The following is a 25,247-nucleotide window of genomic DNA, read 5'->3' as shown; positions in this document are numbered from 1 at the left end:
CACAATTAAATCACAACTGTAAGGAGATATCCCTTATCCAGTTAAGTGCAGCTACAACAGCACACAAGAAGCCTGACACCACCCATTTCAAAACAATCCACTCCATTGCCAATCCACCCACCATCTTAGTTCATAAGTTCATAAAATAGAGGAGCGGAATTAGGCCACTTGGCCCATCAAGTCTGCTCTGCCATTCAATCGTGGCTGATCTCATCCTGGTCTTAACTCCAAAATCCTGCCTGTTCTCCATAACCTTTCAACCCATTACCAATTAAAAATCTGACTAACTCCTCAAATTTACTCACTGTTCCAGCATTCACCGCACTCTGGGGTAGCAAGTTCCACAGATTCACGACCCTTTGGGAGAAGTAGTTTCTGTTTTAAAGTTGCTACCTCTTATCCTGAGACTATGACCTCTCTTTCTAGAATGCCCCACAAGAGAATGCATCCGCTCCATGTCTATATCCATACATTTTATCATCTTGTATACCTCAATTTGATCTTCCTCATTCTTCTAAACTCTAGAGACTGTAGAGTGTTGGGAACACAACTAATCACGATACACATAACTGATCTGGAAGAAGGAGTTGAGGGCACTGTTGCTAAGTTTTCAAATTATACAAATATGTGTAGAGAGACAAGTTAAGGATGCAGATATGTTGCAGAAGGACTTGGACAAGCTAGGCGAGCGGACAAAGAAGTGGCAGATGGGATACAAAGTGGAAAAGTGTGAGGTTGTGCACTTTGATAGGACGAATAGAGGCATAGACTGTTTTCTAATTGGGAAAAGGATTTGTAAATCAGAAGCACAAAGGGACTTAGGAATCCTAGCTCAGGATTCTCTTAAGGTTAACATGTTGGCAGTTAGGAAGGCAAGCACAATGTTAGCATTCATGTCGAGAGGGCTGGAATACAAGAGCAGGGATGTACTGTGAAGGTTGTATAAGGCTCTGGTCAGACTCCATTTGGAATATTGTGAGCCGTTTTTGGCCCTGTATCTAAAGAAGGATGCGCTGGCCTTGGAAAGGTTCCAGAGGAGGTTCACAAGAATGGTTCCTAGAATGAAGGACGTCATATGAGGAGCGGTTGAGGACTCTGGGTCTGTACTTGTTTGAGTTTAGAAGGATGAGGGGGGATCTCATTGAAACTTACAGAATGCTGAGAGGCCTAGATAGAGTGAACGTGGAGAGGATGTTTCCACTACTAGGAAAAACTGGAAGCAGAGGGTACAGCCTCAGACCTTTAAAACAGAGATAAGGAGGAATTTCTTCAGCCAGAGGGTGGTGAATCCATGGAACCCTTGCTGCAGAAGGCTGTGGAGGCCAAGTCACAAAGTGTCTTTAAGACAGCAATAGAACATAGAACAATACAGCACAGAACAGGCCCTTCGGCCCTCGATGTTGTGCCGTGCATTGTCCAAAACAAAGATCAAGCTATCCCACTCCCTGTCATTCTGGTGTGCTCCATGTGCCTATCCAATAACCGCTTGAAAGTTCCTAAAGTATCCAAATGCACTATCACAGCAGGCAGTCCATTCCCCACCCTAACCACTTTCTGAGTAAAGAACCTACCTCGGACATCCCTCCTATATCTCCCACCCTGAACCTTATAGTTGTGCCGCCTTGTAACAGCTAAATCCACCCAGATAGGTTCTTGATTAATAAGGGGATCAAGGGTTATGGGGAGAAAGCAGGAGAATGGGGATGAGAAACATATCAGCCATAATTGAATGGCGGAGTATATTCAATGGGCCCAATGCCTAATTCTGCTTCAATGTCTTATGGTCTAATGACAATAAATGCTGAACTAGTCAGCAATGCCCACATCCGATGAATGAATGAAAAAACATTTTTTCTCCATTGAATTAATTCTATTCAAAGTCTTGGATGTTTGGTATTATCAGCTTAAGTCATTTTGGACTCTTGTTCACTCCTTCAGTACATACTCTCTATTTGCTCCTGATTTACAGAGAGCGGTACATTTCTGATAGACCGCCCCCATTTGCACTCAGCTGTAGGGTTATTCACCTTCACAAAATCACGGGTGAACTCTGTCAGAATTAGAATAGTTTCTGTACATTTCCTTTCCTTCAATAGATATAGCTACTTGAACTCAGACTGAGCGGGCTATTTTGCAATATTGTTTGCTCAGCTCCCCACCTTCTGGCAGACTGCAGCAATGGCTTTTTTAAGGAAAAGAGTTCCAGTGGATTAGTCAGGGTGCAGTTTAAGTCTGTTGTGTAATGTTAGGAATTGCCAGTTGCAATCAATGAGGCATGGATATCAGCCTTCTCAACCTTTCCGACAGGTAAAGTACCTGTTGCAATTCCGAGACCACAAAATTAGTTGAAATAATGGCAGATTAAGTAAATCTGTTTTTTTTTCGTCAGCAATGGTGGTTTTCAGTTATGGCATATGGAGTTGTATTGGATAAATCACAAAAGTATTTTCACCATTTGACGCCTCCTTGAGTATTGAAGCAGATACACTACCTTCATTCAGGTTATTAGAAATCCATTGCGTTGTCTCACTTTATTTTGTTTTATTAAATATTTTTATTAGGGTATTTGCAATTTTAATAGTAATAACAATAACAGCGACAGAAACATGGTACAATAAACATTTTCACCCCCATCACAATCTTCACACAGCCCAACCATAAAACAACAGTCTGGTCCCCCTTTGGCATTCTGCTTCTGCTGACATTTTAATTTTCCCCGAGAAAGTCGATGAACGGCTGCCACCTCCGGGTGAACACTAACATTGACCCTCTTAAGGCGAACTTTTTTTCTTGAGACTGAGAAACCCAGCCATGTCACTAACCCAGGTCTCTACACTCGGGGGCTTTGTGTCCCTCCACATTAATAAGATCCGTCTCCGGGCTACCAGGGAGGCAAAGGCCAAGACATCGGCTTCTTTTGCCCTCTGAATGCCCGGCTCTTCCTACATTCCAAGGATCGCTACCTCTGGACTCGGCACCACCCGTCTTTTGAGTACCTTGGACATCGTCTTAGCGAAACCCTGCCAAAACCCTCTAAGCTTCCGGCATGCCCAAAACATGTGGACATGATTTGCTGGGCTTCCCGCGCACCTCGCACACCTGTCCTCTACGCCAAAAAACTTGCTCATCCGGGCCACCGTCATGTGTGCCCGGCGGACTACCTTGAACTGTATCAGGCTAAGCCTGGCGCACGATGTGGAGGTATTAACCCTGCTGAGGGCATCCGCCCATAGACCCGCCTCTATCTCTCTCCCCAGCTCGTCCTCCCATTTGCCCTTAAGCTCCTCAACCAGAGTTTCCTCTGATTCCAAAAGTTCCTGGTAGATATCTGATACGTTCCCCTCCCCCACCCATGATCTGGAGATTACTCTGTCCTGTATCCCCCGTGGTGGCAGCAGCGGGAAGGCCGGAATCTGCCTTCTCAAAAAGTCTCGCACCTGTAGATACCTAAACCCATTTCCTGCTGGCAATTCAAATTTATCCTCCAAGGCTTTCAAGCTGGGGAAGCTCCCGTCTATAAATAGATCCCCCATCCTCCTAATTCCTGCCCTTTGCCATCTCCGGAACCCACCATCCAGCCTACCCGGTACAAACCGAGGGTTATTATTAATCGGGTCCAAACTGATGCTCCCTCCACTCTCTTACATCTCCCTCCACTGCCCCCAGATTCTCAGAGCCGCCACCACTACCGAACATGTGGAGTATCGAGCTGGCAAAATCTGATGAGGTGCCGTCATCAGTGCTCCCAAACTGCCTTTACATGACGCCGCCTCCATTCGCTCCCACGCTGATCCCCCTCCCCCCAACTACCCACTTCCTAATCATGGCTATATTAGCCGCCCAGTACTAATTACAAAAGTTCGGCAGCACCAACCCACCCTCCCCCGACTGCGCTCCAGCAACACGTTCTTCACTCGAAATGTTTTACCTGCCCATACAAAGCCCAAAATAACCTTATTTACCCATTTTAAAAAGACCCTCGGGATGAAGATGGGGAGGCACTGAAAGACCAACAGAAATCTGGGGAGAACCGTAATTTTGACAGACTGTACCCTCCTCGCCAGTGATAGCGGGAGCATGTCCCATCTCTTAAAGTCCTCTTTTATTTGTTCTATGAGTCGGGACAGGTTTAACTTGCACAGTGCCTCCTATCCCCGAGCCACCTGGATTTATCGATATTGGAAGCTCCTTCCTACCATTCTAAACGGCAGCTCTCCCAGTCTCTTCTCCTGCCCTCTTGCCTGTATCACGAACATCTCGCTTTTCCCCATGTTCAATTTGTACCCCGAAAAATTACCAAATTCCCCTGGGATCCGCATAACTTCCCCCATCCCCTCCAACGGGTCTGAAATATACAAGACCAGGTTGTGGTAAACCACTGTTACATCTGTATTAGGTGATGTAAGGTAGGACCTGTACTACAGGTTCACCGGTAGCTCCTGCCTGCTGGCTCTGTCCAGTAGGAGGAGCGTGTCCTCTATTCAGTAGCCAATTTGCTAGCTGCGGTGGGAGGCCACACATCTTACTGCAATAAAGCCACAGTTGTATCCAACCTTAGTCTTTGTACAATTGATCGTGCATCAATTTATTGCAGTAAGATTTTCTAAAAGATGGACCTCCGAATCAAACCACATCACCTGTAGCTGGATCTGCAATCACGCGACGCCAAAAAGGATTTCAATCACTGACTAGCTTGCTTCGAGGCCTATATGAAGGGCTGGTTTAGCTCACTGAGCTAAATCGCTGGCTTTTAAAGCAGACCAAGCAGGCCAGCAGCACGGCTCGATTCCCGTACCAGCCTCCCCGGATGTGGCGACTAGGGGCTTTTCACAGTAACTTCATTGAAGCCTACTCGTGACAATAAGCGATTTTCATATCAACTCAGCGACCACCCCTCCGACAGAGGCTCAGAAGATACAGATCCCGTACTCAAGGTTGAGCTCCAACGTGTTTCCGCTGATCCAGGATGCCCTGAACTACGCAGACGCCATGGCGCTCCTCAAATAAAATTACGCACAGAAAACGAACACACTCTTCGCCAGGCACGTACTCGCCACTCGCTCTCAACTGGTGAGTCCATAGAAGACTTCTGGCGGGCCCTGATCCCACTCGTCCAGAACTGTGACTGTCAGGCCGTAACGGCCACCGAACATTCCAACCTTCTTATGCGTGATGCGTTTGTAACGGGGATTGGGTCGGACCTCATACGCCAAAGACTGCTAGAAGGGGCCACTCTCGACCTAGCTGAGACTAAAAAGCTAGCACTCTCCATGACGGTCGCCTCATGTAATGCTCAGGCCTACCCCTCCGACCGCGCGGCCCACCCCTCCTATCCCTCGTCGACCCCACAGACGGCCGCCCCAGCAGGGGCTTTACCCAGCCAGTACGGCTGCACCACATGCCAACCCTCGCACCCCGGGGTCCCCGATGTTATTTCTGCAGCCAGCAGATGCACCCCCACCAATGCTGCCCGGCCCCCACTGCCATTTGTAAGGCTTGCGGCAAAAAGCGGCACTTCGCTGCAGTGTACCAGGCGCGCGCAGTCGCCCCTCCCCCGTGAACTACACACAATGGGCGCCGCCATCTTTGTCCCGGACCACGTGTGGCCAGTGGGCGCCGCCATCTTCACGTCCCCGGACTACTTCTCCAGCGTGTTCGTCACATAGGCCCTTGCATCCGATCCCTCATGGCTCTCAGGAGGCCGGCAATTCTCAGGTTTTGCCTCCTGGACCTGTTCTCCAGGTCCTCCAGCTTCTCCTGCATTCTTTTCTGGTGGTCATTCATCATCTCCACCTTGGTCTCCAGCACGGTTAGGTATTCCTCGTGCTCGGACACCTTTTTCTCTACCTCCTGAATCACACATCCGTGGATTTCTTGATTGTGCACAATCTGATCAATCAAAACCTTGATCGGGTCCAGCTTGTCCTCCTTAAGCTTGGTGAAGCAATCTTCAAAAACCTTCACCAGCTGCTCCATCGACAACTGTGCTGTCTCCCCGCGGCCCTGCTTCGCCGCCATGCTTTCCTGCGTTACCAGCTCTGCTCGCGTCTTTCTTGTCGAACATTGTCTTCTCACATGGCCACTTCTGGTCCAATTCTCCATACACTAGTGGGGGATTTCTCCTCACTGTCTCACTCTCCACCGATTCATCCAATAAAATCCAGAAAAACCCCGGAGAAAATGGTCCAAAAGTCTGTCACTGGCAGGAGCTATCAAATGTGCGACCTACTCCTCCATGGCCGCTACCAGAAGTTTGTCTCACTTTATTTTACACAATGTCTGTATAGGATTTGTTGTGAGCTGTAGGGATCTTTGTCACCCCTCGGAACAATAAAAATAAACCTTTGTGCTGGAATGCTTAATGGAACAAAAGATGGGAAGAATTTTGACGTTGGATGGTAATGTAAAATGGGAATGTAAGATCAAATCAGCTGCTGGTTATGCATCTCTCCTGATTTCCATTCTAAGGAAATTCTATAAAAATTAAAATTGAGAGAACTATATAACGGATGAATGAAGCAATATCGACCATTTCACACCGTCACACAAAGTTAGAATGACTTCTTGTTGGGGACTTACCATGGTTATAGCTTGCATTTGCTGAACGATTGGACAGAGTGAGTATATCTCTGTTTGGTTACTGCTTGCGCTGCTTCATAGATAGGTGGTTCTGATGCTTATCTCAGTAATGTGGATAAATTCTTTAATCTGTGTAAGATAACATTTTTGTATGGCAAGCAGGAGCAGGCTTGAGGAGGCTCTGGGAGATATTTTAATCTGTAATCTTTGCAAGGTTGAGGCAGGAGGAGCAGGAGTTTCCAAGGGAACCTTAAGCCATCCATTTCCTGCTCTTTCATCCCCACTGGCGGTTATCATCCTGAACCTCCACCACCCTAACCCTTCCTTCTCCTTTGCCCCTACCACCTCCACTCCTTCCCACACTGACCTTGCTGGGGCCTGTTGTCTCGGGTCACTCGTCACGCTCTGCAATCACGCGATATCCCACACCCACGTACTACCCTCTGTGTTGACCCTGCCAGTTTTACAATGATAATAGCTTATTGTCACAAGTAGGCTTCAATGAAGTTACTGTGAAAAGCCCCTAGTCGCCACATTCCTGTCCGGCAAGGCTGGTACGGGAATTGAACCCTCACTGCTGGCATTGTTCGCCAGCTATTTAACCCACTGTGCTAAACCAGCCCCTAACAGGGAGGGAAGATTAAAATGGTACTTGGGAATTAAAATTTGACAGGCCTCAAGCTTCAGGAAAGACCTGGTCATGTGATTCCCGTTCCAGGTGTACTAGAGAAGGACTGAAATTACATTGTACTGGGGCAGTACGAGGGTACTCCCAGGCTCCACTCATTGGCCCTTGGGGGTCTATTTACCTGTGTGTATCCGGTGGCACCTGCTCACCAGGTGCATGTCATGGGAGACCTTTTGGACAATCAAATGAGGGGGTCGGGGTCATTATCAGGCATAAAGGCCTGATAATTACATGTAAATGCAATCAAATCATCATTGGTTGGCGGGGTGGGGGAGAATGTGGAAAAAATCAGAATGGGAAATCTTGCTGGTGTAAATTGCATTTGGGACTCCCACTCCTGCCTCCAATCCTGCTTCCTGAAAATGGGAGCAGAAAATCCCTCCCATACCCTTTGTTCCAGTACCTTTAATGTTATACTCACCAGGACCTATGGTTCTGTTAGAGATCACAATGTGCACCCTCCTGTCTTTCTGCAACTCGCAAAATGTTTCATAAACTTTCTCTTAAAATTATATTTTTCCATGTTAATCGGAACTGCCCACACTCCCTTTTGACACTCTCTCTCTCTCTCTCTACTCATTTACAGGTAGCAGAAAGAGGAAAGCTGACGACTTCTTTATTCAAAACCAATACAACATGGAACAGGATGAAATGGGAGCTGCCAAGTCCAGTCGCCAGTAGCAGCCCCATTGTTACAAAGTGGCAAAATATAAGCAGGAGAGAATGTAGACGTGCAGCTGCATCAAATGGAGTTCCAGTAGTGACTGTAATAGAGGCGGAAGGCAGAACTAGGACTGGGGCTTTAACAAGTGCAGCAACTACGGCTAAAGCTGTGGCAGCAACAGAGAAACCAGCAAGAGATGGGTGTGGGGCTAAAGTAGAAGTAGTGATAATGATACAGGCAGAAGAAGGGATATTGAAAGCAGCTGAGGGTGGGAGTGGCGGGGCCGGAGCAGAGAATAAAACTGACTCAGTGACTGTTGCTGGGACACTAACAGGAGCAGAGCCTGGGTCTGGGCCTGGGTTCGAGGAAGCCAAACTGAATCCCCCTCCTAACAGGAAAGTGGATTTTCAGCCAGCATGTCCAGGGCATTGTGAGGCTGCAGGTATGCATCCGGTAATACTTTAACAAGATAATATATCTTTCAAAGGAAATGTAAAACAGCAAGAAAACTAAACACATGTTTGTGTGTTGCAGAAGGGATTATTTCCTAATTTATCTATGTTTATATTTTAATTTGAATAAAAACTAATCTGGCATATATTTCCTCTGTCAAAGCAGACAGATGCATCAAATGATTTCTCTCCACAGATGACTTCCTGAGTATTTCCAGCAATTTTGTTTTTAGTTCAGATTTCCAGCATCCGCAGTATGTTGCTTTTATGTTGCTTAAATGTAGCTGAAGCTTAGCGTCCTGTGGGGATACAAGCCTGGGGGCCCTGGTAACGGCGCCGTGGCCGCTCCCTCCCACGAGGTATACCACGAGTCCGGTGGTGGCGGCTACCCTCAAGATTTGGGGGCAGTGGAGGCGACATAGGGGAGAAGTGGGGGGCTCGATGGAGGCTCCGTTAAGGGGGAACCATAGGTTCGTCCCGGGGAACATGGATGGGGGATTTCGGGGATGGTATAGAGCGGGCATTAAACAGCTGAAGGACCTGTTTATCGACGGAAGGTTTGCGAGCCTGGGGGAGTTGGAAGAGAAATTTGGGCTCCCGCCGGGAAACATGTTTAGATATCTGCAGGTAAAGGCATTTGCTAGACGGCAGGTGGAGGGATTCCCTGCGCTCCCCGCGAAGGGGGTGAGTGACAGGGTGCTCTCGGGGGTCTGGGTCGGGGAGGGGAAGATATCCGATATCTACAAGCTTATGCAGGAGAAGGAAGAGGCGTCAGTAGAGGAGCTGAAAACGAAGTGGGAGGGGGAACTGGGGGAACAGATCGAAGACGGGACATGGGCTGATGCCCTGGAGAGGGTAAATTCTTCCTCCTCGTGTGCGCGGCTTAGCCTCATCCAATTCAAGGTGCTGCATAGGGCCCACATGACTGGGACGAGGATGAATAGGTTCTTTGGGGGTGAAGATAGGTGTGCCAGGTGCTCGGGGAGTCCAGCGAACCATGCCCATATGTTCTGGGCATGCCCGGCATTGGAGGAGTTCTGGAAGGGGGTGGCGAGGACGGTGTCAAGGGTGGTGGGATCCAGGGTCAAGCCAGGATGGGGACTCGCGATCTTTGGGGTTGGGGTAGAGCCGGGAGTGCAGGAGGCGAAAGAGGCCGGTGTGCTGGCCTTTGCGTCCCTAGTAGCCCGGCGAAGGATTTTGCTACAGTGGAAGGACGCGAGGCCCCCAAGCGTGGAGACCTGGATCAATGACATGGCGGGCTTTATTAAGCTTGAGAAGGTTAAATTCGCCCTGAGAGGATCGGTGCAAGGGTTCTTTAAACGGTGGCAACCTTTCCTCGACTTTCTGGCTCAACGATAGGGTACTGGGACAGTAGCAGCAGCAACCCGGGGGGGGGGGGGGGTGGGGGGGGGGGGGCGTTGATTATGTTAGCTTATTTTATTTAAATTTGATTATCTAATTTTAATTTATGGTTAAGTTCTCTTGTTTGGGGGGGGGGGTGGGGGAATGTGATACATGTGATGTTACGGTATGGGGGGAATTGTGGGTGTTATGGGGCTGTTAGTTGCATATTACTGCTTTTTGCTATACTTTTTGTTATATTTTCTGCAAAAAATTCCAATAAAAAATTTAAAAAAAAAAAAAAATGTAGCTGAAGCTTAGCGTCCTGTGGGGATACAAGCCTGGGGGCCCTGGTAACGGCGCCGTGGCCGCTCCCTCCCACGAGGTATACCACGAGTCCGGTGGTGGCGGCTACCCTCAAGATTTGGGGGCAGTGGAGGCGACATAGGGGAGAAGTGGGGGGCTCGATGGAGGCTCCGTTAAGGGGGAACCATAGGTTCGTCCCGGGGAACATGGATGGGGGATTTCGGGGATGGTATAGAGCGGGCATTAAACAGCTGAAGGACCTGTTTATCGACGGAAGGTTTGCGAGCCTGGGGGAGTTGGAAGAGAAATTTGGGCTCCCGCCGGGAAACATGTTTAGATATCTGCAGGTAAAGGCATTTGCTAGACGGCAGGTGGAGGGATTCCCTGCGCTCCCCGCGAAGGGGGTGAGTGACAGGGTGCTCTCGGGGGTCTGGGTCGGGGAGGGGAAGATATCCGATATCTACAAGCTTATGCAGGAGAAGGAAGAGGCGTCAGTAGAGGAGCTGAAAACGAAGTGGGAGGGGGAACTGGGGGAACAGATCGAAGACGGGACATGGGCTGATGCCCTGGAGAGGGTAAATTCTTCCTCCTCGTGTGCGCGGCTTAGCCTCATCCAATTCAAGGTGCTGCATAGGGCCCACATGACTGGGACGAGGATGAATAGGTTCTTTGGGGGTGAAGATAGGTGTGCCAGGTGCTCGGGGAGTCCAGCGAACCATGCCCATATGTTCTGGGCATGCCCGGCATTGGAGGAGTTCTGGAAGGGGGTGGCGAGGACGGTGTCAAGGGTGGTGGGATCCAGGGTCAAGCCAGGATGGGGACTCGCGATCTTTGGGGTTGGGGTAGAGCCGGGAGTGCAGGAGGCGAAAGAGGCCGGTGTGCTGGCCTTTGCGTCCCTAGTAGCCCGGCGAAGGATTTTGCTACAGTGGAAGGACGCGAGGCCCCCAAGCGTGGAGACCTGGATCAATGACATGGCGGGCTTTATTAAGCTTGAGAAGGTTAAATTCGCCCTGAGAGGATCGGTGCAAGGGTTCTTTAAACGGTGGCAACCTTTCCTCGACTTTCTGGCTCAACGATAGGGTACTGGGACAGTAGCAGCAGCAACCCGGGGGGGGGGGGGTGGGGGGGGGGGGGGGGGGGCGTTGATTATGTTAGCTTATTTTATTTAAATTTGATTTATCTAATTTTAATTTATGGTTAAGTTCTCTTGTTTGGGGGGGGGGGGTGGGGGAATGTGATACATGTGATGTTACGGTATGGGGGGAATTGTGGGTGTTATGGGGCTGTTAGTTGCATATTACTGCTTTTTGCTATACTTTTTGTTATATTTTCTGCAAAAAATGCCAATAAAAAAAATGAAAAAAAAAAAAAAAAAAAAAATGTAGCTGAAGCTTGAGGAAGGAGCACTTGTCCCCAGCTTGCAATTACCTGGGGTTGGTTTAGCACACTGGGCTAAATCGCTGGCTTTTAAAGCAGACCAAGGCAGGCCAGCAGCACAGTTTAATTCCCATACCAGCCTCCCCGGACAGGCGCTGGAATGTGCCGACTAGGGGCTTTTCACAGTAAATTCATTGAAGCCTGCTCGTGACAATAAGCGATTTTCATTTCATTCATTCATTTTTTTTCAACTTTGTGAATGGGGTGGAAACTCAATGGCTTCAGGTTTCATCCCATTTTGACCCTATCAGCCCCAACAGAATGATCTCTTAATCAAACAAATTTAAATTGCGCAACTTGTCCCCAATACACCAGGGGTGACTTGGTTAATTTCAGATAGGTAATGATGGGGTTGCCATCATTGTTCACAACAGTGGTGTGCTCCTGTGCTATTTGCTATCCAACACTGACCCCTACTGGCAGTTTAGATGTCTGTTTGAAAAAATGTACTATTCACTGCACTGCCCTGCCCTCACTTAACTTTTTTTTCAGGTCACGATTGTACAAAAAAATAACTGTGCAGAATAGCTGTGGACACGGATTGTGATATTTAAAACTAATTTCTTCAAAGTAAACCAGATATGATTATCTCCCTGTCTTAGTTTGCAACTGTTTCCACAACTATGCTTGTTAAGTATTTTTGTTTTTTATTGTTGATCGAAACGACAGAGACTGCAAACAGAAAGAGAGTATCTGCAGCAACGTTTACCGATTATTGCCTCCCTGATAATAAGCAGCCAAACCAGAGCATTGCCAACCACTTACTAAACAATCAGAAAGAAAGCTACATTTTAACAAAGCAGGTAGGCAACAGAAGAGAGTGCCTTACAAAGTAACATGACCATATTGATGATGTGACTTAGCAAATATCTTCCTCCTTTGCTTTAATTTGTGCAGCATGTTTTAAGAACTACAAAATCGATCATAAAACTGATTAAAGGCCGTATAAAGATTATTTTCATTTTGAAATACGTTTTGTGACGTTGCAATCTAGATGCAGCGCTTTGAATGGCAGGGCTGAGGGCAGCTTACTTGATTTGTTTTTTTCTGCTTAGCATTTTCATTTGCAAATTGAAAACCAGACCATAAACAGCAGCTACTTAGAGTTGTTTAAATCAGGTCTTCAAAAAATGACACTTAAAAAAAAATACAACAGTGGCAGCATGGTGGCGCAGTGGGTTAGCCCTGCTGCCTCACGGCGCTGAGGTCCCACGTTCGATTCCGGCTCTGGGTCACTGTCCATGTGGAGTTTGCACATTCTCCCCATGTTTGCATGGGTTTTGCCCCACAACCCAAAGATGTGCAGGGTAGGTGGATTGGCCGAGCTATATTGCCCTTAATTGGAAAAAATGAATTGGGTACTCTAAATGTATTAAAAAAATACACCAGAGCCTGGGGCTCAAGTCTGAACATTACTATTCCCTTCTTCACGCTGATCATTGCTCCCTCCCTCACTCCCCATATAAGCCATGGGACATCAGTTTTATATTAGTGTTCAAAATTTGATTTGGGAATTTAAACTTTTACACGTTTATGCGGTTTGTGCCTCGCCTGTTTTTCTGTCCAATAAAGTTCAAATAACTAGATTGATACGCTTGTTAAAGTGGCAGAGGAATTTGATGCAATCACACCAGGTACCAGCATGATACTTACGTTGCTAAATAAAAGTATAACATATACAAAGAGATCATGGAAGCATAAAAAGAGATTTTGTTACAAAGAGATTAAGAAATGGACTAAACTGTAAGCGGATTTTAATATGGGCAAATTTGAGGTCAGTCTTTTTGGACTTGAGAAAGATAAAACTGAGTCTTTTCTAAATGGTGAAAAGCGAGAGATTTGGATTTTAACAAGACTAGGAGAACCAGGCACCGAGACCATTGAAATGTCATGAACAGGTATGGGAAATAATCAAAAAGGCTTTTGCAACTTGAGGGCCTGTGGTGAATGTCACTTAGTAATTCACACTGTATTTACCAATACAATTGTAAGCGCAGTAGCGTTATCCAACCACTAGGGGGAGTAGCTCTGGGAATGCTCAGGAGTTTGTACAGGGCTCCACCCTTGGCTCCGCCCATGACTCCTCCCCCTAGACTGCTGTATAAATAAACGTGTCCAGAGCCAGCCTGAGTTCATCGAGAGTTCAACGGGTAACAGGCTGGCTCTGAAGTAAGTAGATTAAAACCACTGTTCATATCTGAAAGCACGTGTCTTGTGAATTGATGGTTCCATCAGAGCCAAAATTCAAATGGGTAGAAATTATGCTACAGCTACACGTAGCCCTGGTTATATCACACTTAGACCACAGTGAGCAGTCCTGGGCAACGCACCTTATATATATTTAAAATATAAATTTAGATTACCCAATTCATTTTTCCCAATTAAGGGGAAATTTAGCGTGGCCAAACCACCAACCCTGCACATCTTTGGGTTGTGGGGGCAAAACCCACGGAGAACGTGTACACTCCACACGGACGGTGACCCAGATCCGGGATTGAACCTGGGACCTCGGCGCCATGAGGCAGCTGCTAACCACTGCGCCACTGTGCTGTTGCCTTGGATTGAACTGGGTGCAATGTAGGGTTACTAGAATGATACTTGGCTTTATTTTACGAGAAGAAATTATACAAACCCAAGTATTCCCTGGAATTTAGAAGGATTATTTGATTAAACATTTCAATATTAAAGGGAATATGTAGAGGAGATTGGGAGATTCTAGGATTTAGGGGACATAGTCTAATAACTAAAACTAGGTCTTTTTGGAATGAAATTAGGAAACACATCGACACATAAAGGGTGGTAAAGTTTGGAATTTCTCGGCTGCAAACAGTAAGTGATGATTGATCAATTGTTAATTTTAAATCTGAGATTGAGAGATTTTTGGCAACCAGAGGAGTTGCGGAATATGGGGAAAAGTTATAGATCAGCCGTGATCCCACTGAACAGGTTTGAGTCTAAATGCTCCACTTCCCAAGTTGCCTGTGTCCAGCAATTGAGAGGCACTTAGGATCATAGAATTTACAGTGCAGAAGGAGGTCATTCGGCCCATTGAGTCTGCATCGGCCCTTGGAAAGAGCACCATACCCAACCCCATACCTCTACCCAAGTCCATACCTCCACCCTATCCCCACGCTTCCACCCTATTCCCATAACCCCACCGAACCATTTTTGGACACTGAGGGGCAATTTAGAACGGTCAGTCCACCTAACCTGCACATCTTTGGACTGTGGGAGGAAACCGGAGCACCCGGAAACACGGGGAGAACGTGCAGACTCCGCACAGACAGTGACCCAAGCCAGGAATTGAATCTGGGACCCTGGAGCTGTGAAGCAACTGTGCTAACCACTGTGCTACTGTGTTGCCCCACTTGAGTATGTATTCCAACCAAATATTGGGCGGCAGGGTGGTACAGTAGTTAGCACTGCTGCAGCACAGCGCCAGGGACCCAGGTTCAATTCCGGCCTCCGGTGACTGTGTGGAGTTTGCACTTTCTCCCCGTGTCTGCTTGGATTTCCTCCGGGTGCTATGGCTTCCTCCCACATTCCAAAGATCTATAGGTTAGGCGGATTGGCCACGCTAAATTGCCCCTTAATCTTCTGGAATGTGCAGTTTAAGTTATGTGGATAGGGCGAAATGGGTATGGATAGAGTGCCTACTCGAAGGGCCGGTGCAGACTCAATGGGTCGAATGGCCTCCTTCGGCACTGTAGGGATTGTGTGGTATGTTACTGAAACTAGTTCTGATGAAAGGTTAAAACGTTGGGCTTGATTATCATTCCAGAGTTCTGAATCTGACACTAAACTGAATTCCAGATCAGCAAACCGATTTGGGCGCCTCCAGGGGCCTGTCTAATTAGGGATGAAAGATGGGTTCTGAGGCCAGAAAGCCAATAGGAGGCCTTGCAGTATGTATAAATTAGTGGTCCCATGTGAGAGGTCGGAGTTCTCGAAGTGCAGACACCATCACACAAAGAAGCCACAAAATGCCAAGCTGTTAACTTGGAGGAGCAATCCTTCCCAAAGGCTGGCCTGTGACTGTGGCCTGTGGTATTGAGGCCGTGGGGGCGGGGGGGGGGGGGGGGGGGGGGGGGGGGGAGGGGTGTGTGTGTGTGTGTGTGGGGGGGGGGGCTTGTCTATAATGACGGAGCATTGGCCTTTTGGTCAGGTGCTAGGGGGCTGCTTCCATCACTCAGCCAAATTCCTGCCTCTGTTGGGGGGGGCATTGCTGACTGGAAATAGGCCCTTAAACATGCCAAATTGGCTACCATCCCCAAACCGGCATGTTGAAAAATGGCTTGGAAGATGGAACATGCCAGCAAACCAGCATGTGAACCGATGGAAAATTGTGATTCCATTGCCTCCTGTCCTTCCTTCGTGGCCATTTGCAAGTCTGACCCAGAAGCACTGTTTTTCTCTCCACATATACTGCCAGGCCTGCTGAATATTTCTAGTGTTTTCTGTTTTTATTCTTGAAACTAATGTTCATCATTATTTTAAAAATATATTTCTAAATAGAAACCCCAGAGAGTGATATCTTGCATGTCAAAAAAGTCCAGAAATTTGACCAACAATGGAAAATGTCGAGAAACCTGTGAAGGTAAACTAATTTACCATTATTTATCTGTTTGTTTCCGACATACTTAGTTTATGCTTTAAAATGAAGAACTATTCTTGTCTTTTAAAAATTAATTTGCAGGATGCAGGCATTCAGCAACATGAGTTTGATTCACCGTGTTGTTGGGGAATTTAAATTAAAGAAATCTGGAATAAAAGCTAATATCGTAACCATTGTAACTGCTGGATTGTTGTAAAAATGCTTCCGCTTCACTCACATTCTTTGAGGAAGAAAATCTGCTGTCCTTAACCAGTCTTGACTCCAGACCCACAGCAATGGTGTGGCCAGCCTTTGGGAAGGATTGCTCCTCCAAGTTAACAGCTTGGCATTTGTGGCTTCTTTGTGTGCTGATGTCTGCACTTGCATACAGCGAGAACTCCGACCTCTCACATCGGCAAAGCCAGCATTTGTTGCCGTCCCTAATTTTTGAATACCAAGGGTGGCTTGTTGAACCATTTAAGAGGACAGTTAAGAGTCAACCACATTGCTGTGGATCTGGAGTCACATGTAGGCTGGACGAAGTAAGGATGGCAGATTTCCTTCCCTAAAGGGCATTAATGAAGCGGATGGATTTTTATGACAATCGATAGTTTCATGGACATCATTACTGAAACTAGCTTTCAATTCCAACATCAACTCTCTCCATCACCGTAATGAAGCGGGGCAGCACGGTAGCATTGTGGTTAGCACAATTGCTTCACAGCTCCAGGGTCCCAGGTTCCATTCCGGCTTGGGTCACTGTCTGTGCGGAGTCTGCACATCCTCCCTGTGTGTGCGTGGGTTTCCTCCGGGTGCTCCAGTTTCCTCCCACAGTCCAAAGATGTGCAGGTTAGGTGGATTGGCCACGATAAATTGCCCTCAGTGTCCAAAATTGCCCTTAGTGTTGGGTGGGATTACTGGGTTATGGGGATAGGGTGGAGGTTTTGACCTCGGGTAGGGTGCTCTTTCCAAGAGCCGGTGCAGACTCGATGGGCCGAGTGGCCTCCTTCTGCACTGTAAATTCTATGAATTCCAGATTTACTAATTCAATTTAAATTTCACCATGGTAAGATTTGAACCCACATCATTCATCTAGGCCTCTGGGTTACCACTACACTATCATCTTCCTATATGTTTTTCTTTCACAGGACGTGGGTGTCACTTTTATTGTCTGTTCTTAATTGCCCTTGAGAAGATGGTGGTGAGCTGCCTTTTAAAAAAAATTTAGAATACCCAATTCATTTTTTCCAATTAAGGGGCAATTTAGCATGGACAAGCCACCTACCCTGCACATCTTTGGGTTATGGGTGCGAAACCCACGCAAACACAGGGAGAATGTGCAAACTCCACACAGACAGTGACCCAGGGCGGGGATCGAACCTGGGACCTCGGCGTCATAAGGCCGCAGTGCTAATCCACTCCGCCACCTTGCTGCCCTTGTAAGCTGCCTTCTTGAAGTGCTGCAGTTCATGTGGTGTAGCTACACTCACTGTACTATTAGGAAGCAAGTTCCAGAATTTTGACCTGGCAATAGTGAAGGAACGGTGATATAATTCCAAGTCAGGATGGTGTGTAGTTTTGAAGAGGAACTTTCAAGTGATGGTGTTCTCATTCATCTGCTGCCCTTGTCCTTCTAGGTGGTAGAGGTTGTGGGCTTGGAGGGTGCTGTGAAGGAGCCTTGATGAGTTGCTGTAATGCATCTTATAAATGATATACACTGCTTCATTGTGGTGATGGAGAGAGTTGATGTTGGAAGTGATGGATGGGTGTCAATCAAGGTGGCTGCTTTGTCCTCAATGGTGTTGAGCTTATTGAGTGTTGTTGCCTCATCCAGGCAAGTGGAAAGTATTCCATCACACTCCTGACTTGTGCCTTGTAGATGGTGGATAGGTTTTGGGGAATCAGAAAGTGAGTTACTTGCTGTTCTGTTCTTGTAGAGGCAATAACATTGTGGTATTGTTGCTGGACTAGTAATCCAGAGACGCAATCAGATGATCTGGGGACCCGGGTTCACATCCCACCATGACAGGTGATGGAATTTAAACTCAATAAAATATCTGAAATTGAAAGTCTAATGATGACCATTGTTGATTGTTGTAAAAACCTATCTGGTTCACTAATGTCCTTTAGGGAAGGAAATCTGCCATCCTTACCTGGTCTGGCCTACATGTGACTCCAGACCCACAGCAATTGGCCTCAAGGGCAATTAGGGATGGGCAATAAATGCTGGCACAGTCTGTGACGCGCACGTCCCATGAATGAATAAAATAAATGCTATTTATTTGGCTAGTCCAATTCAGGTTCTGGTTAATGGCAACCCCAGGATGTTGCGGATTCAGTGATGATAATGCAATCTACAGAGTGCTATGTGAATGAATTTTCTTTCATTTATTCTCTGTCAACCAACCTTCTATCCAGGGTACTCTATTTCTTGTACCATAGGCCTGACATTTTGTATCAAGCCTCTTTTGAGAAACGCCATTGAACGTCTTCTGAACATCCATTTGTGCTACCTTTACTGCATTGCCTTCAGCTATTCACTTCTTCAAGTAACCCGTACATTTATATCTGCTTATTAGTTTGATGTTGGATATTAGATTCGAAGAATTTTTCCAATTAAGGGTCAATCCACCTACCCTGCACATCCTTGGGTTGTGGGGATGAGACCCACGCAGACACGGGGAGGATGTGCAAACTCCACACGGATAGTGACCCAGGGCTATGATCAAACCTATGATGAAGCTATGAGGCAGCAGTGTTAACCACTGTGCCATTGTGCCACCCTACAATCTAAGAATGATCCAACAGCTGCATTAAGCTTGCTTATCCATAGTGTCATGAGAATGTCGCTTTAAGAAATGTTTGGCTGCTCATGTTACTGCAGTGATGCCAGAACTCTGGTTCTGCTTTTTTAGTTTCACTTTGAGAATATTGGTTTCTTTTTCAGTGTTGGGTCTGAAGCCAGACAAAGCAGGTGTATTGTTGTTCTCTCTGCCATGAAAAGACTGTCTCTTGATCATTTGATGAATTCAGAATTATAAATGTTTTCAGTAGTGAATGTAAACCTGGCCCGGAATTCTCCCCTACCTGGTGGGGCGGGGGGTCCCGGCATAGCAGAGTGGGGTCAACCACTCCGGCGTCGGGCCTCCCCAAAGGTGCAGGATTCTCCGCACCTTTGGGGGCTAGGCCCGTGCCGGAGTGGTTGGCGCCACGCCGACTGGTGCCGAAACCGGCGCCAACAGCCTTAGACGCCTGCCGGCCGGCGTCGGGGCTGGCCGAAAGGCCTTCGCCGGTTTGCGCATGCGTGGTGCGTCAGCTTCCGCTGACGTCACCACCGGCGCATGCGCGGTAGGGGGGGTCTCTTCCACCTCCGCCATGGTGGAGGCCGTGGCGGCAGTGGAAGAAAAAGAGTGCCCCACAGCACTGGCCCGCCGGCCGATCGGTGGGCCCCGATCGCGGGCCAGGCCACCGTGGGGGCACCCCCCGGGGTCCAATCGCCCCGCGCCCCCCCCCAGGTCCCCGGGGGCCGCTTGCGCCGCCAATCCCGCCGCCACCAGAGGTGGTTGAAACCACAGCGGCGGGAGAGGCCTCTCAGTGGCGGGACTTTGGCCTATCGCGGGCCGGAGAATCGCTGCAAGGGGCTTGCCGATTCGCGCGGCGTGATTCCCGCCCCTGCCAATTCCTGGGTGGCGGAGAATTCCGGCCACGGCGGGGGCGGGATTTTCGCCGGTCCCTGATGCGCTTCTGTTAAAAGGTGTTCCTTTTGCCTTCTGGATGTTGTTTGGGAAGTTATTAAGGATTACTTAGTGTTGTGTTCTTTGGGGGTTGTATTTGAATTAATGGTTGTTAAGATGTTCGCTGTATGTTTTAAAAAGGTTAACTTGAGTTCATAGAATAAACATTGTAAATACTTTTCCATTTCTGCTGGACCACACCTGTAGAGTGGGCCGTGTGCTCCCCATGACGACAATCTATTAAAAGTTGTAGGTGATGAGACCATCAATTCACGTGACTCGTGGTTAGAAGTGAACAGTGGTTTTAATCGTCTTACAACAGAGCCTGCCTGTGACAAGATGAACTCCAGATGAACTGGCAGGCAGGCTCTCAGCATCAACCTTTATACTTCTGGTTAGGGGGAGGAGCCGTGGGTGGAGCCAAGGGTGGAGCCCAGTACAAACTCTCGTACACTCCCAGTGCATCTCCCCCTAGTGGCAGAGCAGCGCAACTGCTCGTGTGCCGAGCTTACAGAGACAGAGTACAACATGTGTAATACAGTGTGAATTACGCTACTGTGATTCACCACATTCACGCCCTGTAAAAAAATCAAGTCCGGCGGGGGTGGTGGCTTACAGATTGAGTCTGTCTGGTGGCCGAGTTGTCCGTTGTGATCGGCGGAGCACCGGGGTTACAGCCCCTTCTGGTGGCTGAATGGGCACCGTCGGTTGGGGTATGATGGCAGACTCCGGGGGCAAATCCGCCCGAGCTTCGCACCCGACTGGTTCGAGTGGGGGCTGGGGGCGCTGGGAGCTAGCTGGCGCGGGCGCGCGAAAAAATGTAGCGAACTGGTAGGTGTGGGGGTGTGGGGGCCGTGTTGGGAGGGATGTAGTGTAAGGGGTACCTTGGCGGTGGTAGTGGGGGGGGGGGTTGGATCCTGAAGGTGCTAGGTCCCAGAGGGATACAGTGACCTGACGGCCGTCAGGGAACTCTACGAAAGCGTACTGGGGGTTTGAATGCAGTGGGAGCACTTTCTCTACGAGTGGGTCAGTTTTGTGCGCCCTGACATGCTTCCGGAGGAGTACTGGGCCCGGTGTCTACAACCATGCCGGGAGCGAAACCCCCGTGGTAGTGCCCCTGGGAAAAAATAAAGAGCCGCTCCTGAGGGGTCTGGTTGGTAGGGGTACATAAGAGGGACCTAATAGCGTGGAGCGCGTCGGGGAGGACTTCTTGCCAATGGGAGAGCGGGAGATTCCTGGACCGGAGGGTCAGTAGGACGGTCTTCCAGACCGTCGCATTCTCCCTCTCCACCTGCCCGTTCCCCCTGGGGTTATAGCTGGTAGTCCTGCTCGAGGCGATGCCCTTGTCGAGCAGGTACTGACGCAGCTCGTCGCTCATAAAAGACGAACCCTGGTTGCTGTGTACATAGCTGGGGAAACGAAACAGGGTGAAGATACTTTGCAGGCTCCTAATGACTGTGTGGGAGGTCATATCGGGGCACGGGATAGCAAAGCGAAAACGGGAGAACTCGTCTATGACGTTCAGTAAGTACACATTCCTGTTAGTCGAGGGGAGTGGCCCTTTGAAATCGATAGCAAGGCGTTCAAAGGGCCTAGATGCCTTGACTAGGTGGGCCCTGTCTGGTCTGTAGAAGTGCGGTTTGCACTCCGCGCAGATCGGGCAATCCCTGATGATGGCTTTTACCTCTTCGGTGGACAAAAGGCAGATTTTTGGCTTTAATGTAGTGGGCGAGCCGGGTAACCCCCGGGTGGCAGAGGTCATTGTGGATGGCTTTTAAGCGGTCGCTTTGTGCGCTGGCACACGTCCCGCAGGTCAGGGCATCTTGGGGCTCGTTGAGCTTCCCCGGTCGATACATAATATCGTATTTGTAGGTGGAGACTTCGATCCTCCACCTCAGAACTTTGTCATTTTTAATTTTGCCCCTTTGCGAGTTGTCAAACATGAAGGCAACCGATCTTTGGTCGGTGATGAGGGTGAACCTTCTACCTACGAGGTAGTGCCTCCAGTGACGAATAGCCTCCACGATGGCTTGTGCTTCCTTTTCAACTGAGGAGTATCGAAGTTCCGAAGCGGAGAGTGTTCGGGAGAAAAAGGCGACTGGTCTCCCTGCCTGATTTAGTGTGGCTGCGAGAGCGACCTCTGAGGCATCGCTCTCCGCCTGGAAAGGGACGGATTCATCCACCGCCCACATGGCCACTTTGGCGATGTCCTCCTTGATGCAGTTGAAGGCCTGGCGAGTCTCAGCTGACAGGGGAAAAAGTGTGGCCTTAAAGAGTGGCCGGGCTTTGTCCGCATACTGAGGGACCCACTGGGCATAATACGAAAAGAATCCCAGGCACCGTTTGAGGGCCCTGGGACAATGAGGGAGAGGGAGTTGTAAGAGGGGGCGCATACGGTCCGGGTCGGGACCCAGGACTCTGTTTTCCACGACATAGCCGAGGATGGCTAGTCTGGTTGTGCGGAAAACGCATTTCTCCTTGTTGTATGTGAGGTTAAGCTTCTGGGCCATCTGGAGAAATTGGTTGAAGCTGGCATCGTGGTCCTGCTGGTCATAGCCGCAGATGGTGACGTTATCAAAGTACGGAAACGTAGCCCGCAGCCCGTACTAGTCCACCATTTGGTCCATTGCTCGTTGGAACACCGAAACCCCATTCGTGATGCCAAAGGGGACCCGGAGGAAGTGGAAGAGGCGGCCATCGGCCACAAACGCCGTGAAGTGGCGGTCCTCCGGGCGGATTGGGAGTTGGTGGTATGCAGACTTCAGATCCACCATGGAAAAAATCCGATACTGGCCGATCTGATTCACCATGTCTGCAATCCTGGGGAGGGGATACGCGTCGAGGAGCGTAAACCGATTAATAGTCTGACTATAGTCTATGACCATGCGGAATTTTTCCCCGGTCTTGACGACCACCACCTGAGCTCTCCAGGGACTGTTACTGGCCTCTGTGATCCCCTCACGTAAAAGCCTCCGGACCTCGGATCGAATGAACACCCTGTCCTGTAGGCTGTACCGCCTGCTGCGAGTGGCTATGGGTTTACAGTCCGGAGTGAGGTTGGCAAAGAGAGGAGGGGGGAGATTCGCAGCGTGGCTAGGCTGCAGATATTGAGTGGGGGTAGGGGTCCGCCGAAGCTGAGGGTGAGACTCTTGAGATTGCATTGAAAGTTGAGTCCCAATAAGAGTGGGGCGCAGAGTTTGGTCAGGATGTATAGTTGGAAATTAGAGTAGCTAGCGCCTTGGATTGTTAGAGTTGCGACGGTGCACCCTTGGATATGGACAGAGTGGGAACCCGAAGCGAGGGAGATAGTTTGTCGTGCAGGGAAGACGGGGAACGAACAGCGTCTTACCAGATCTGGGTGTACGAAGCTCTCAGTGCTCCCGGAGTCGAAAAGGCACGGTGTACTGTACCCGTTGATTTGGACCGTCGTCATCGAGTTGTGGAGATGCTTTGGCGCGATTGGTCCAGTGTAACTGTGTTGAGTTGCGGGTAATCGGCGGCTCAGTCGGCTGCGCTGGGATGGCCCCGCGATGAGTGCCCGCTGAGTCTTTAATCGAGGTCGCTGTCTTCAATCGAGTTTTCTGAGTGTGGAGAGAATGGGGCCCAAGATGGCTGCCCCCATAGATCGCATGTTGCAGGCGGCGAGGAAGATGGCAGCCCCCATGAGTCGCCCGTGTTGTACCACGTGGTGGGGGTCCGCCAAGATGGTGGCCCCCATGGATTGCACGTGGCGGGTGGGGGCGGAGTCGGGGCATAGGCCGCTGCGTTCCGGGGCCTGCGAGTGTGGAGGGTGATTACTTTGTGCCGCTGGAGGTTTAGGGGCTGGGGCCTTCCTTGCCAGGCACACTCTGGCGTAGTGGCCTTTTTGCCTGCATCTGCTGCAGGTCGTGTTGCGGGCCGGGCATTGCTGCTGCGGGTGCTGGGGCTGGCCACAAAAGTGGCAGGCTGGGGCAGCATGGTGGCTGGGTGGCCGCGCGGCGCAGGCCTGGGGGAGTCGCTGGTCGAGGGCCCATGACGGGGTTGCGCAGTCGGCAGGAAACGAGGTGAGGCTACGAAATGAGACCTCCATAGTTGTAGCGAGTTCAACAGTATCTTCTAAATTTAGGGCCCCCTTCTCCAGCAGTCGCTGGTGCACGTAATTCGATCTAAGGCCTGCAACAAAGATATCGCGGACAACAAGTTCTCTATGTTCTGCAGCAGTTACAGCCTGATAATTACAGTCCGGGGATAAGGCGTTTAAGTCTCTGAGGAATTCTTCTAGCGATTCTGTAGGGCGCTAGCGGCGAGTAGTAAAAACGTGGCGCGCCTAGACCTCATTGATAGGCCTCACGTACATTCTATCGAGTAGGGCCAGGACCTCTATAAATGAGCCGGTACAGTTTAGCTGAGTAGATATACGATGGCTCACCCTTGCGTGCAGTAGGCTGAGTATCTGGTCCTCCGTCGTTTCTGTGGTGCTTGCTTCAGCTAGGTAGGCCTTAAAACATCGGAGCCAATGTGAAAAGATTTATTTTGCCTCTGCATCCTGCGGGTCGAGTTCCAGTCGATTAGGCTTGAGGGCTGATTCCATGGTCATTCCTTACTGTTTCTTAAGACGATTAAATTGATGAGACCATCAATTCACACGACACGTGGTTAGAAGTGAACAGTGGTTGTAAATGTCTTACAACAGAGCCTGCCTGTGACAAGATGAACTCCAGATGAACTGGCAGGCAGGCTCTCAGCATCAACCTTTATACTTCGGGTTAGGGGGAGGAGCCGTGGGTGGAGCCAAGGGTCGAGCCCAGTACAAACTCCCGTACACTCCCAGTGCATCTCCCCCTAGTGGCAGCTGCTCGTGTGCCGAGCTTACAGAGACATAGTACAACATGTGTAATACAGTGTGAATTACGCGACTGTGATTCACCACAGTGGGTCAGGTGAACTCCATGATACACTTTGCGGTTCTCTAAACCCTGGCCCATAACAATAGTTAGCTGGTTTGTCATTGTGTCACTCGTTGAATAAGGATGCAAATCAACGGTTCTCTGGTCACATGATATAACTTGCTTATTTAATGAGGAATGAAGAATTGTGACTAAAGTCACTGCTGTTATGTCTGACTTCTTGCAACAGACCAATTCAATCATGGCCGGGGCTATGCCAATTGTCTCAGAGCTAATTGCTTTTCGACAATTAACTCTAACAATTATTCCATGATCTATTCTCGCACACTGATATTTGCATTTCTTTCAAGATTTGGAAAAACAATGGCCGGAATTCTCTGACTGTTGGGATTCTGTTCCCACCAGCTGTGGAGCCTTGCCTGTGGGTTTCCCGGCAGCTTGGGATGGCTTCATTAGGAAATACCATTGACAAGCGGCGGGAGCAGGGAATACGGCCACCAACGAACGGAGCACGGCATGGCTGGGAGACTGGAGAATCTAGTCCAGTGTAATTGATTTAATATCGT

General features: G+C 49.0%; 1 protein-coding gene across 1 annotated transcript in view; it reads left to right on the top strand.

Annotated features, from left to right (window-relative positions):
* The first annotated feature begins 7,913 nt into the window (after nucleotides 1–7,913).
* The window catches only part of LOC119963629 (cell division cycle protein 20 homolog), a 93,519-nt gene continuing 76,185 nt past the window's right edge, over nucleotides 7,914–25,247 (top strand). The window contains exon 1 of the mRNA XM_038792959.1: nucleotides 7,914–8,373. Coding sequence (XP_038648887.1) covers nucleotides 7,914–8,373 — 460 coding nt within the window. The remainder of the gene's footprint in view (nucleotides 8,374–25,247) is intronic.

The sequence above is a fragment of the Scyliorhinus canicula genome, chromosome 3 (genome assembly GCF_902713615.1).
Source record: "Scyliorhinus canicula chromosome 3, sScyCan1.1, whole genome shotgun sequence".
Lineage (NCBI taxonomy): Eukaryota > Metazoa > Chordata > Chondrichthyes > Carcharhiniformes > Scyliorhinidae > Scyliorhinus > Scyliorhinus canicula.
The sequence above is the reverse complement of the archived record's forward strand: the minus strand, read 5'-3'. Positions and strand labels throughout refer to the sequence as shown.